The sequence below is a fragment of the Xiphophorus hellerii genome, chromosome 12, assembly GCF_003331165.1.
Source record: "Xiphophorus hellerii strain 12219 chromosome 12, Xiphophorus_hellerii-4.1, whole genome shotgun sequence".
Lineage (NCBI taxonomy): Eukaryota > Metazoa > Chordata > Actinopteri > Cyprinodontiformes > Poeciliidae > Xiphophorus > Xiphophorus hellerii.
This window is the reverse complement of record NC_045683.1, coordinates 15,077,801-15,092,137: the sequence shown is the minus strand read 5'-3', so window position 1 is coordinate 15,092,137 and position 14,337 is coordinate 15,077,801. Positions and strand designations below refer to the sequence as shown.

Below are 14,337 nucleotides of genomic sequence, written 5' to 3'. Positions count from 1 at the left end.
TACGGGGCTGCGGGTTGTTCATTGCTACAGGCTGTTGTTCTGTTTTCCCCCTCTACTATGTGTCCTCTTGACAAGGGGAACTCTACGTATCTTGCATGCAGTTTTTTTTGTTTTGAAGTTGCAAAAAGGAGTTTTCATCTTCAATCTTCAGATAGACCAAGAAGATAGAAATTACGAAAAAATTACTATAGAAAGAATGACGCATTCCAGTATGCTGGCAGAGGACAGCACTGGTCGCTGTGGTAAGAGGTAATGGCATATGACCGCAAACTAAGTTCTAAGTTATTTATTGAATTTCTTTTGTTAAAAAAAATATATACGTCACACAACGGCGAGCGCAGAATACTAAGATTACCGCTGTTACAAACGAGTGAAGCTAAAGCTCTTCTCTAGATCGCTGTATAGTGTTGCAGCTATAAAGCAGAGAAGTGAATCTCAAACTTCAGTGAATAAATCAGCCTCACGCGTGGACTGTCAATACCCTGAAGACAAAAAAGCGTTGAGTCTGCCAAACTTCATCATGGCGCATAAGACGAAACAACTTAATCCAAGTCAAACCCGCTGCGTTTAAGAGTAATTTGCATTGCTTAAATAATTTGCTCACCTTCATATGAGTCTTTGCTCTCTTATTCCATGCCAGAATAAAAGTTTCTGTTCGCGTCGCTGTGGTTTCAGACCTAAGTTGAAGCACTTTTCTCCTACTCAGTTTTCCCCACGATCAGAGGCGGAGAAGCAAGCAACCAACTCGTGGGCTTTTCAATCAGTCCCCCACTTTCCACATCAGGTCACCCAACAAACAGAAAGAACAAATCATTCATATTTTTGTGTTTTGTATTATAAACTAGAACTGGTTAAGTTTTTTTTTCTAGTCTTTTTTTTTTTAAAACCAGTTTCAAAACTGATTTTCTCTACCTTTTGAGTCCTAAAACTTCAGAAATAGGAATATGTGAGTGATCTTTGTTTTTGGCCTCATCTGGGGGTTAGACAGCTGAAAGAGTGTTCCTAAAAAAACATACACAAAATATCTAAACATGGGTCTAAACATTAGGAAGTTAAGAATGTAAAAAAAAAATTAGATCTAAAAGTAGAGATGATTAAAAATTATTTTCTTCTTCTGACTACTTTCATCGTAGTTCTGATCATTTTGCATATTTTTTGTATATATTTTTATCTAGCTTTTCTTTGATAAGAGAAGAAAAAAAGGTTATGACAAAAATTATTTCTCAATAAATAACATCTTTTGAATATTTTGTGTAGCTAGTGGTCTTTGTTGACAATATTCAAGTGAGCATGCACTGCAGGCATACAATCCCATGGTCTTGAATCAAGTCTTGGAGAGGTGCATTGACAGCTAACTCTGATTTAATGTGATAAGGCAGTTTCTCATATACACAAAGTAGAAATAGGAGCAAAAGAAACGCACCCACTAGGAGGGTTAAACATCACAATTTATTCAACAACACAGGTACATTTAACTTCTTTTCAAACATATTTTGAGAGATAATAAAAATGACATGTAAATACTTTTGTTTACTATGCTGGTACTTTTGCAATATGTATGCTACCTTTCTGCACACAATCCAGTCTCCTCTTGGTTTTACAATGTAAAATCTTTTTACCTAGTTGCATTATAATTTAGTACAAATCTAAAAGAAATATCCAGACAATTACATATTCAAAGTAAATTAAAGTGTACCCCTCTTTTCAACAAAAGAACAATTAAACACACACACACACAGTACCTCCCAGGATAAAAAGATGCACAGACTGTGATGAATTGTATCTCAAAAAAATATTGGACCATCTGTCTTTTTGAGGTGAAGTTGAAATATAAAATAATGAATAAAAACACAAAAATGTTTCATTATTAATAAAATACAATTCAAAAGAATGTATGTCCATCACTAAGGTGTTGAGTATGAGGAACAAAATTAATACTTTCCTTATTATTTACTTATGTCAGATGTTAATATTTATTTATTTATTTATTTATTTAAGTTTTTTGTCAATCAACCAGAATAAATAATGTTAAAAACGTATTCTGTTATATATTTGTCTGTTTGGAAACTTCAAGTCAGTTTTGGCAAACATCATGAAAATACAATAAAACAGAAAGATACAATGATTATCTTAGATGCTTAGTTAAAATCTTTTATTAAAGTAACACATCCACATTTAGTTAATCTTAATACAAATACTAAGATTTTGAATACTATTTTGAAATAGTTTTGAATATAGGGACATAAAAGAATACAAATTTTAATGTAAGCTACTGATAATCTATTAAAATTTGCACAACTGTAACATTAAAAATAGCATACGTTAGTGCTTTCGTGAAAACTAATTGCTAATATTTTGTTGCAACAAATTCTCAAGGCTTGGTTAAGAACATATATTTTACTCTGTTTTTTTGACAATTAAAATGAGTGATTTCTAATTATTGGGGAAGATTCTATTCTGTATCTACAGACAAACCAAGGATGCCTTTTAGCTTCCAGGTTAAAATCAGGATTATGTAATGAATCAAGTTAGAATATTTTTGTGTAAGATACTATGACTAACTGTGGTCTTACAAAAATGATTAATTATCAGTACAACGTCTTGTGTGCATAAGTATCATAAACTTACTTCATGGGGCGGTATAATGTACTTGCAGGCAAATAGTGCCATTTTACAGCATGATCAAGAAACTATGTTACCTTCAGTTGTTATAAAAATGCTGAATATGTCAAACATGACCTGAAAGAATTCTGACTTCGCAATTTGACGCCTTGAAATTGGGCCTCTGTCTCTTTAAGAAGCTCCGGCTCTATCCGACACTCTGCCATAAGCACATCATCACAACAAAGCTCATCCATTTTGCTGTTTACAGCTGTTCTTAGGGAGTTAAAATTAAGGCAATTTTAAATTATATAAACTGGATTGTGTTTACAATCCTCCAAAATCATTAGCAAAAGCCTTCGACTGAGAGGTGGTTCATATAAGTATAATGCTGCTGATGCTAGTCTGGTTGAGCAGTGTGAGGGAGAGATGCTCTGAGGGACAAGTGCTTGACTGGAGACTGCAACTCCAAGGCTGAACTTTGTGTATGAAAGAATCAAAGCAAATCCCCAGGTTTGATATAAAGCTCAAAAAAGATTTTGTATTATCCCCCCACCCCTCGGTTAAAGAGTTCAAATAAAAGTAATCTGCTTAGTTATATCCTCAATTAACTTAGTCAAAGAATAATCTACTGGTAAATATCAGCCCTCAGTATTTCTGCATCCTTTGACAAGAGAGAATGGAGGCGGAGAGCCATTTGAAGGTTCATATCTTCACTGTGTGAGCATGTTTCTTGCAAAGAGGTTTGTCCTTTTTGGAGAAAAAGGTCTGACCCTCCAGAGAGGCACAACATACCTGTGAAGAAACCATTAGACTTACACACAATTTGAAGCTGAACTGTAATCAATTAACTGTTGCTTAAATAGAATAGCAAAAAAGATACAATAGCAGGAACCTAAAACATATTTAAATGATTTGAAATCTCTAAATTGCCTAAAAATGGATACATGATTATGCTTCATGACACAATACAGTATGTCTGTCAGGTCTAAGACGCTAAGAGTGTGTGTGTGATTTTCACTTACAACACAAACAAAGCAGGTGTCGTGCCAGTTGTAACCGAGTGCCTCCAGAAATTTGTCTCCAGCCTCAATAGGGAACTCACAGCCATGGCAGCCAGTCCCAAACAAACTGTAAAAGTCTGTTTTGCAAATACGAAAAATAATTTTTTAAGCAATCAGGTTTTATCTTCACAATAAACTATTCAGTAACATCATTCTCTTAGAGATTTTCAAAGGAAAAATGCCTAAACAATATGTAACAGACAGCAAGAATAATAAACTAAATAACTTTACTCTTCATTAACACAGCTTTGAATACAAATCCAACTGTTCCATTTCAAATGAGGTAAACTTGCTATTCAAACTTGTGCTTTTCTTCATATGACTGTTGGGTGTTTCTACTGTAGGACGACAAAATATCTCCAAGTCTAATCAGCCCAGTCAATGTGTCCAATCAGCAGATTGTACAGTCATCCAGTACCCACACAGTACCCTTCAGAAGCCTACAGGTAGTGAGCAACTGTGTCTCACATCAGAAAACCACTGAAACATGGACCACATGTAACCCACACTTGTTCTAATTCGGCTTCCAAGTGGAATCCAGAGCTAATCATAACCAACAACCCACAGCGATGAGGATGTTAGCACCTACAGACTGAGTTTAGGACTTTAGTTATTTTTAATTTGATTTTATCAGCTTCCTTCTTTAAAAAGAGATGTCGGGCACCGGTTTTTAAAATATCAAAATAACTGAACAAAGGGACTGATGTTGACTTTATTAAATTGTTATGGACTTGACTCATATGTCTTTGGTGTAATTTGATTTAAGTGTGGCCTTATTATTTTGTCTGTATAGTTCTCTGCAATTAATTAACTATAAATAAACAAGCTAAGAAACAGTGCATGCCCTGCAAAACGTAGTCAGTTTTCTCATGCAGAGTCATGTATATCACCTACAGACAGTTTCATGTGACTGAACAGTGTCAACATCTTTGCTGACAAAATTATTAATATTTCATGAATGAATAATCAGTGGACTAATTTTAACACCACTTATCAAGAAGCCTACATTTTAAACACACCCGTCTTTGTATAATTAACCTATTACTGTTACTGAAATGAAGGGACTTTTCAAAAAGATTGCATTGAATGGGTCTCTATGTTTCAATAAATACACTGGATTTATTTTTTTGCTGAGTCCCTTATTGATTACATTTGATGTGAATCCACACTACATGAAAGGAACTGAATTGAGCATTACACTTACTGAAAATGTTACTTGTATGAACTTACATAAATATTAGCGCAAACATCGACACTTTTTCTACTGACCTTGCTCACAATAAGGTTCTCCATCCTCCAGGTGAAAGGTGTTGTTCCTGATTGGCTGCTGACAGGCAGCACACATGAAGCAATAGACATGCCATGTTTGTTTCAGGGCATTAATTACCTCCTAAACATAAAATATAAAACACAGGTTATAGTTTAAGACGTAGTACAAAACTGCATCCAGATTTGTATATTTGCAAATGCTAGATAAGCTGTGTTACTTTCTCAGTAAAGTGTTAGAGAAAAGAATCAATTCCATAAATTAATCTCAGCAAGATAATAATTGACAGATCTCTTCAAACACAATATATATATATATATATATATATATATATATATATATATATATATATATATATATATATATATATATATTAAGCAGTCGCATGACCAGACTTAAAAAATACTTCTTGAGTTTTTTTCCCACCCTTAAATTGCTAGAACAAGAAAGTTGGTGGGCCAGAGTAAAATGAAGGATTAGAAGAACAGGAGTGAGAAAAACAGGTTAATAGGAAGCCATAAGCTGGTTGAAGATGTGTGAGAAATGGAGAGTTGGAAGGTTTGAGGCTTAAGAGGTTAGAACATGTGAGGGATAAATGTCAGACCTGCTCAGAGAAATGCGATTTCAGCTTCTTGGCACTTTGGGTTCAAACCACACCTGCAGTCTTAAAGGCATCTAAGACTAATTCTGCTAACTTCAGAGCAAACACTGCATTCCTGAGTTTCGGTCATGGTCACCATAGATATTTCAACTCAAGATAGAATGCAAGAACCTTTTCATTTGTGAACTTTTGATGGGGGACCAATTTTACATTTTAGAAGCTCTTTAAGTGTTTATTTTAAATTATGTAATAATGTTTGCCTACATAATAAATCAACCCAACAGAGTGGTACAGAACCTCTGTGGCAAAAACAGCAAAGAACAGACCTGGTTAAAAGTGGAAGTTAAGAGGAACGCTATGTCCATTTGAGATTTTCTTTGCTACAGTGTTCATTTGCTATTAATTACATTGAGGTATCAGGCATTTCTTTTCTTTTTCAAAGAACCAATTATCTCCTTTTTATTTGTTCATACTCACCCCCAATATCTTGGCCTGGCAGCGGCTGCAGGTTGGTGCAAAGAACTCTTCATAGCAGTGTTCACAATACACAGAGCCTTTTTCTTCCACAAAGCCTATGTCTGCCAGAGATGTTCGGCAGTGGGCACAGTTAAATTCCTCCTTGTGCCATGATTTTCCCATTGCAACCAAAAATGGTCCTCTGAAAACAAAACAAAACAAAAAAAAACCAATGAGATTAACTACAAAATGTTAAATTCAACTGCATGATCCTCTCAATTAAGAAAGTAAAAACCTTTCAAATGAAATAATCTTATTTGCAGTGGCATAGTCAGTGGCATAGTCACACACTGACATTTTGCTGTTATTCTTCAATAGCAATCTTCAGGGATTTTCATGTTCTCTCACCATCCTTATCACTGCAGGTGGTAGCATGGTAAACTTGGGTCCCAGTGTTGTTCATGAAAGTGTTCATGAGTCGCACTCATATTTTTGAGAACGTTGAACTAAACAACATGAAGTGAGCAAATGCTCAGAAATAAATAACAGCAGGAGCTGGTACAGTTTTCTTTTTTTAGTATACAGAAAATAGTCGCTTCCAAAGGATGTGTGCGTGTCTATGTGTGAGTGTGTGCACGTGACAGACTCGATACAGCTGGCATGCTCGTACAGACAGTGTTTGTGAGGACCCATTTTGATATTGATCGCTTCTCTTCTTACATTAAAGTTGATTATAATTCATTCCTTTTTTACTTTAAGCATAGTGATACAAACTGAATGCTTATGCCATAACCATCAAAACGAAGATGGACTCAGATTGCTGTTTTGTACAGCACTCTCCAGGTGAGTTTTAAATTGCAGCAGAGACAAGCTGAGGAAGCTGTCACTTCTAATTTTCCCCTCAGATATATTAGATATACTACAACGGATACCCAGACACATGCTTTGTTTTACATAAGTGATGATTTCCTCAGATGACACAAACAAAATCAAGATTTTCTTAAAGACAAACAACCTCACTGCTTTGAAAATGGCTACAATCACAAATGTTTGTAATGGACCACCTTTCAGTCATTTTGTTTTATAAAAAGCATTAAAACACAAATGAGGTGATGGGGAATTTGGCCATATAACAAAATAAAATTATATATGATCAAAGAGAAGACAAAATATAAACTGACATGGGCCATGTCGTAACTATCATCATGTTTATTTGTGAATGATTAATAACCTTTATAATATTTGACACAAAATATGATCAATTAACAAGAACTAGTTCGTGTTGGAACTGTAAACATAATTCAAAAAGTTCAGGCTGAAATGTTAAAGAATTAATGACAAAAATGGCTTTGCTTACATTTATTTTACACAGATTGTTAATGGTAACATTAACTCCATGAACGATGGGCAAAGAAAAATACATAATTTACTTATTTAAAATATTTTCACCACTGAATAAATGTGATTACATTAAAATCTGGATCTTTCTAAATGTATCCACCCATGAATATGGGTGCAACAATAGAGTTCATTTGTTGTCTTTTTACACAATTTAGCAAGGGTTGCCACTAAATATGGAGGATGCTTTATGCAGTGCGGTATATCGCAGCTGTACAGTTTCACTTAAGGCTCAGATTATTAACTAATAAACTGTTTCAGTTGTTTTCTAAAACACCCTTTCAGCACACAGTTTAGAGAGCTGAAGCAGAGTAACCTCTACTCTGCTTCAGCTTACAAAGCACATCAGCCCTGTCCACTCTGATGATTAAATAAAGTGAGGAAACATTGTAGCCCAATTCACTGAGAACAACAGGTGTGCTTATCTGAGCCTCGTCTGACAGCAGACCAAGCTGACAGCTATTAGCATGTGGGCAACCTGATCCTGGGTACAACAGAGTATCAAATGACACCGTCACAGATAACATTCAGATCAGGCAGGGCAGCCATCGGAAAAGAGAGAATGTATGCAGAAGAGACAAAGAGGAAGAGAGTTTATCATGATGTGCTGTAGGACAAACTTGACTTAAAGGTTGCATCTTCCTTTCAGCTGAATTACGAGAATGTTCTGTGGTCCCATTTATGAAGCTGGTATACGCACATAATGGGGCCTTACCTTGTTGTGATCTATGAAAAATAAACTTGATGGGAAAATGTGCAGTCCCTTACGCTCACTCTGACCCAGGTGGACAGCATAAGCTCATTTTGGAGACAGGGGAAATGGCGACACTGATGGTGAGGTGGGGAATTAAAGCCACATTGCATCATGATGCCCTCAGACCTTTAGTTACATACCTGACTTTATCAAAACCATTTAAAAATGCAGTGTGATATAGACTTGCGGCGATGAGCCATAACTATTCACAAGAACATTTCAAATAAACAAAAAAGGTCTGTAAGGCAGCCTCAACCCTAAACCAAAGTCTGCACAATATATAAACATTCTTTCATCATCTGGGACCTCTGCTTTGCACCAGAATAAAGGAGTCATGTGTTGAGCCACACCTAAATTTGTCAGATGCATGTTGCACTCACATATAATTTGCAAATTAATGGAACAAATTTGTTTTCTATGTACATACACAACTCTGTTGTCATATGGTCCCCTTATAGCAATATGGGTGTAGAAAATTGTGCTGAACACACTTGTAAAGCCAGTCAGTGTATGGAAATCTGATGTATCGACTGGTCATGTTAACAATGGCATCCAGAATGGCAGTCATTACTGCGTTCAGCACTGATTGTCATATCCCAGACCTATGGATAACTTCAGAATTATGTTGTTAATTAAAGTGGGTTCAGGCAAAGAGTTAATTTATTTAACACTGGACCTTGTTCAGTACATAAATCTAAGAGAAATACTCTAGGGAGTTCAAAACGGCTTACAAGCCAGTCATCATCATGGGGCAGAAGATCTTGGTGATCTCTGAAAACATGTTCTCTCCTGATTCTCCCATTCACGTCTTCCAGCAGGGCAGATGCATCGATCACACAGTATTGCACAGGTGTCACAATGGTATTTAGATGATTACAGCTATCACTGTGATTGCCTCACACCTTCTCACAATTTATGCATGTGTGCTAAGTCAAATGTGATGAGAAATCACTTGAGAGGTTTATAATTGAGGTTGCCTATGGCTCACCATCATAAGCATTTATTGCACTGCGTTTTTGGATGATTATGATAAAGTTGATCTATGGTTTAAGTTAAATGTCTGAGGAAATTATGATGCAGTGTGGCTTCAATTTCCCACTTCACCATCTGTGTCGGCCTTGTCTCCAAAACAAGCATATACGATGCGCATGTGTCAGGCCTTTCTTTTATGGCATGAGAGGCCACGCATTCTCAGATCAAGTTTGTTTTTCATAGATCACAATTTTTGCATCTATGAAATTTCTGACCTGCTTGGTGGTCCTTCTTCTAGTTCTGAAACTGATCTCACCACCAGTTGGTGGTTTTTTGTTAGTATTTTGCATTTAAGTTACCAATTATGCCTCTATATTGATCTTTAAAAACAGGGAATACAGAATTACTACTAAATGTCTGAGCAGCAATTTTTTTTTGTGAAAATTATAAACAATTCTAGAAATTAGAAGTGTAAATGAGTATGGATGGGCATCTCTGCTGAGCGATGGCCAAGGGGTCGTAATAGCAGCATTTTAGGGAATATAAAGATTTCTCAGAATTTCTGTTTTAACAAGTTGGAAAATTGGTATGGAAAAATTTGTGTCTACATATGGACAGGGGTAATAAAGTAGAAACAAACATATGGGATTCCCCAAGCACTCGTAACTAATTTTGGAATAGCAGCAGTAATATCTTTGGCTATACGAAATAAGAAAACTAAACTGAAAAATAAATAGTTTTAGCCTTATATTAAAATTTACTGGATTTATATGCTTTTGCTTTGAGAAGAGTAGGGCCCTTGAAGTTTTATTCAATAAGCACCCATAGCATTGTTTGTTTATTGATTTCATGTATTACTCCCAATGTTTGAGTGTTATTGGTGCAGTTGATGTCTAGACGAAATTCTTGTGAAATTATTCTTTATAAATAAAGAGCAATCAATGCCAAAAACTCAAATCTTACTACATTTTCTTCCACTTATGAATACAAATAGAAACCAGTCTTTAACCTTCTCTTCAACCTGTGAGTAAAAGTTTTGATATTAGTTCCAACAGTAGCTTCTAACCTGATCACCATGTTGCAGTGGGCACACATGGGGGTTCGCATCCCAGCAGGAATGTGTTCTGCCATCTGGACCAGAGTGTCCTCATCTTTGGGGTGGGGTTGAGGCACTGGTCGGACTGGAACAGGACCCCTGAGGACACTGGCACTCCCATTACCCTTCATTCCAAAAGATGGAGTGATCAAACCACTCTGTACTCCTTGGCCTACAGGAGTTGCAGGAAAGGAAAATAAAATGTCGCTTTGCTAAATATAGAATATATAGATATCTAGAATCGTCTGCAAAACTACTCTAACACCTTAAAACATTTTCACATTTTGTCAGATTAAAGCCTTCATTTTCAATATATTTTCTTTGGAATTTATGTGACAGACACAAAGTGCAAAACAAGTGAAAAGGAAAATGACAATTAAAAAAAGAAAAGAAGAAGAGAATAGATGGAGGATTCTGCTCCTGCATGACCAAAATCCTAAATATACACCACTAACTGGACTGTAATGGTTCAGATCAAAGAAATTTCATATGCGGTGGCTTACTGAGGGACTGGCCCAGCTTTAACTGCCAGGGTGACATTTTAATGAAAAATACATCCCTGTTTGTAGAGATGTATTATGTTTGTGTATTTATTTTACACAAACATTGCTAAGATGGTAATGTGACAATTTTTATTCTCAGATGGTCAATGTAGTTTACAAAATATATGTAAACATATTTTCCAGACTACAAGTTAAAATCATTTTCATAGCTTGGCTGGTCCTATGACTTAGGTGCGACTTATATTTGTTTTTTTTCCTCTTCATGACACATTTTTTGACTGGTGTGTTAAATGTTAATTAATACTGATTGACATGAACCGCCTGGTCAGGCTTGTCAATGGTGCAGATATGCATAAAAGACCTCTTAGTTACCAAAAGATTAATTTTGCAGGTGGGCCTTCTTGGTTGTGTTAATGCAACAACCACCAACCTATCACCCTGGACTGCACGCAGTGCACTGCACACTTATTTTCGAGCAGATATAGGTTAGTCAGAAAGGGCCAGCAGATGTCCAAGCCAAACCAGAGTGGACAGTTATTTAAAAAACAGGTTGCACAGAATGCGTCACAGGCTCATATCAACATGGATGAGGTCTCCCTCATGTTTGACAATTGCTAAATAAATGTGACTTATAGTCCAATGCGACTTATATATCTTTTTTTTTCCTCTTCGTGTCACATTTTTTGACTAATGTGACTTATACTTTAGAGTGTAAGTGCTGAGAAAATACAATACATATATAGCCTATCGTTTGTCACGATTATATTAATTGTGATTGAGCTAATTGAGCTAATTGATTCAGCTCAATTAGTATAAAACTAACTGAGCTAAATCTGAGGTTTGGGGCCTCCAACTGTCTCTTGCCTCACCTGGGTTACTCAGCCACAGTTTATGCAAGAAATTAGTATTGTTAATGTCTAAAGGGCTGTGTAAATAATCTGCTATTGCAATAACAACAAAAACATTTGAAGTTACAAAAATACAACAATGCTAACTGGTGGAGAGATCAAACCCAGAACAAAGAATAAGGACCACCAAACAGGTCAGAAATTTCACATTTGTAATTACACCTTCCTGGGAGAATATCTCCTTTTGTATCTCTCTAATTTTCAGTGCCACCTTTACATCTTGTTGTTCACCTTTGCTGCTCTATCTTTACGGCTATTACAGATTTATTTAGTGTTACTTATGTTGTCATTAGTGAAAGACAGAGATAAAATGACAGTTTTTTTATCTTCTTGCACTGCAAAAAGATAAAAAGAAAGGCCTCAAGGTGTCAAAAGCTTTGGCAGAATGTTTTTGTGATTTGTAAGACATTTGACCTCTAACCTTTCTTTCTGTGTAGTCAGAAAGATTTTTCTTTCTGACTACACAATCAACAGGTGTTATGAAGATGCACACTGCTCGCTGACCACTGTTGTCGCAACCATGAATTAATCACATCCATCGTTAGAAGCACACAGAATATTTTGACTTTTAACACATTCCTAAAGTTTATGTGCATGCACACATACAGCCAGAAGCACACAAAGTCACACATGGACCACCTAGGCAGCCGCTACACTAAAATTCGGGCACCTGGCAAAACAGAAAGTTTAGCTTTTCATCTCCACAGTACAGATGTTCAAATGTTTTTGTATGTGTGGTTTAAGGAAAGGTAACTTTTATCTTCCCACCATGCATATTGTGCGTTATAGCAAGGGTTGGCAGACAAAAATAAATATTACTATAAAACTGCTGCTGCATAGAGTGGCATCTTGGGTTAATCAAATCTTTAAAAGAACCATTAGACCACTAGGTACTTGAAGTACAGCCACAAAAAATGCCTTTTTGTCCAACCATTATAGACATAAAATGTGGGGTTATGAAACATGTGACACTCAAGGTGATTTTGCTAGGAACAAAGACTCTACCATAATTATACTGCTAATTGTGGTAGATGATCTATGATGCTGTCGGTTAGTTTGTCTGGGAAAAGACTAAATTGTATCATAAAGTTTTTGAATTACCTTATTCAATAAAAATATGGACTCCACTAGTAAACAAAATCTTTACCAGTGGGTCTTTTTTAAAATCCAGTCAAATACTTTTTCCACATATGCCTTAATAAATGCATATAATTCAAAAACTATGTTGTGCTTTAACTGAGGTTGCCTTTATCTGATGTTTAGATTCGTTTGATAATAAAGAAAGACAAAAAACAAGACTAATGTAAGGGTGCAAACACTTTCTCACATTTAGAAATAAATTATGTATACTCTATAAAATAACAACATAACAGACAGAACATCAACTCTGACTACACTCGTTGAGGACTCGAAAAAGATTCTTCAGCTTTACGCAGCTTGCCTCCAAAACATTTTTTTCATTACTCCCAACAGGTTCTCTCTATAAATATTATCTTTCTGACAAAACAGAGCCACTGCATGTGGTATTGAGTAGGGTGCCAGAGGCCAATGTGGACTTTTTAATGGCTTTCCACTGAGGAAAAACAAGAGAAAAACTGCAATGACCTATTTCATAACATATGTTGAGCCTCAGCCACGGAAAGTAAGGTCATTTTCCCCCTCGCAAATTGACTGTAACAACATTTGGTTTCACAACTGTAAAGCAGTTTCCCATTAGGCTAGAAGTGAGAGCCAAGAGGTTTTTTTGTGTGTATGTTTGCAAAGATGAAAACACTTTTTTTGTTCTCATATATACTGTATATATATGAGAATTGAACAAAATATATATAATAAAGATGATACATAATTATAGAAGTTATATGAATGATCCATACCACATTTGTGTTAGGGATTTTATGTTGTTTAAATATGGTGCCTACGCTTCCTTCTGTAAAAGCAACATAACTTACCTGGAATAGCTGTAACAGATTTGTCACAATAATTTATGCACCATTTAACAAATTTTATGTAGCCCTGACAGTAGGAGCAAAATAATGTATTAGCAGCTAAAAGGAACATATTGTTTAAAATTCTATTTGGTAACTGGGCAACACACTTCTGCACTCTAATATCAGGGCCATAAATCTGATTTTTGACAGGACGCAATAATGGCAGCTGGCAATATTTGCAACTGCTACTTACTGGCTTTGTGACAGAGTGAAAAAGTGAATAACCATAAATTATAAGTCCATCTTATCAACATAAAAATTGTGTTTACCATGGTTGGAAGCAGTTCCTTTCATCATAGTTTTGACGACAGCAGATTCATGGGAGTTAAGCTGTGCCTCCTCTTCACCCTCACTGTGCAGAAACACAAAGAGAGAACACAATTTTTTTAAAACCACATTCTATGTTTTGTGATCAAATTTAGATTCCCACAATAATATGATTCCATCAACTCAAAATCCAAAATCTTTAAGTAATACCAAGTTGTCAAATAGTTTTCAGGATTTGTTTCATTGTTTACATATAACAGGAAGGCATAAAAATTAAAGGTTCATGTAGAATCTCAGACCTTGTACTCTCTGACAAAATACATTATAAAGCTGATAGCTAAAAAAGAGAGCTGTGTTCAAAACACTGCCGTTCCCAACTACCTGGTGACTATTGTATCAACCAATGTAACCTACAGTATGTGGCTAATTTTAAGCAACGGTTAATTCTGCTGGTATGTTAAT

The 14,337-nt window shown here is 35.7% G+C and overlaps 2 protein-coding genes across 9 annotated transcripts in view; both read right to left on the bottom strand.

Moving 5' to 3' along the window:
- bmpr1ba (bone morphogenetic protein receptor, type IBa) overlaps window positions 1–729 on the bottom strand; it is a 67,188-nt gene extending 66,459 nt beyond the window's left edge. For 2 of the 3 annotated variants that reach the window (XM_032579135.1, XM_032579139.1), the window contains exon 1: window positions 605–729. The gene's annotated coding sequence lies outside the window, so the exon portion shown is untranslated. The remainder of the gene's footprint in view (window positions 1–604) is intronic. The other variant, XM_032579137.1, reaches the window with a different exon arrangement.
- Window positions 730–1,430: 701 nt separating this feature from the next.
- pdlim5a (PDZ and LIM domain 5a) overlaps window positions 1,431–14,337 on the bottom strand; it is a 53,163-nt gene continuing 40,256 nt past the window's right edge. For all 6 annotated transcript variants that reach the window (XM_032579043.1, XM_032579044.1, XM_032579046.1 and 3 more), the window contains 6 exons: window positions 13,878–13,960; window positions 10,180–10,381; window positions 6,011–6,191; window positions 4,935–5,055; window positions 3,627–3,742; window positions 1,431–3,396 (listed from right to left, as the gene is read on the bottom strand). In XM_032579043.1, the coding sequence (XP_032434934.1) occupies window positions 3,307–3,396; window positions 3,627–3,742; window positions 4,935–5,055; window positions 6,011–6,191; window positions 10,180–10,381; window positions 13,878–13,960 (793 nt within the window). In that variant the 3' untranslated portion in view covers window positions 1,431–3,306. The remainder of the gene's footprint in view (window positions 3,397–3,626; window positions 3,743–4,934; window positions 5,056–6,010; window positions 6,192–10,179; window positions 10,382–13,877; window positions 13,961–14,337) is intronic.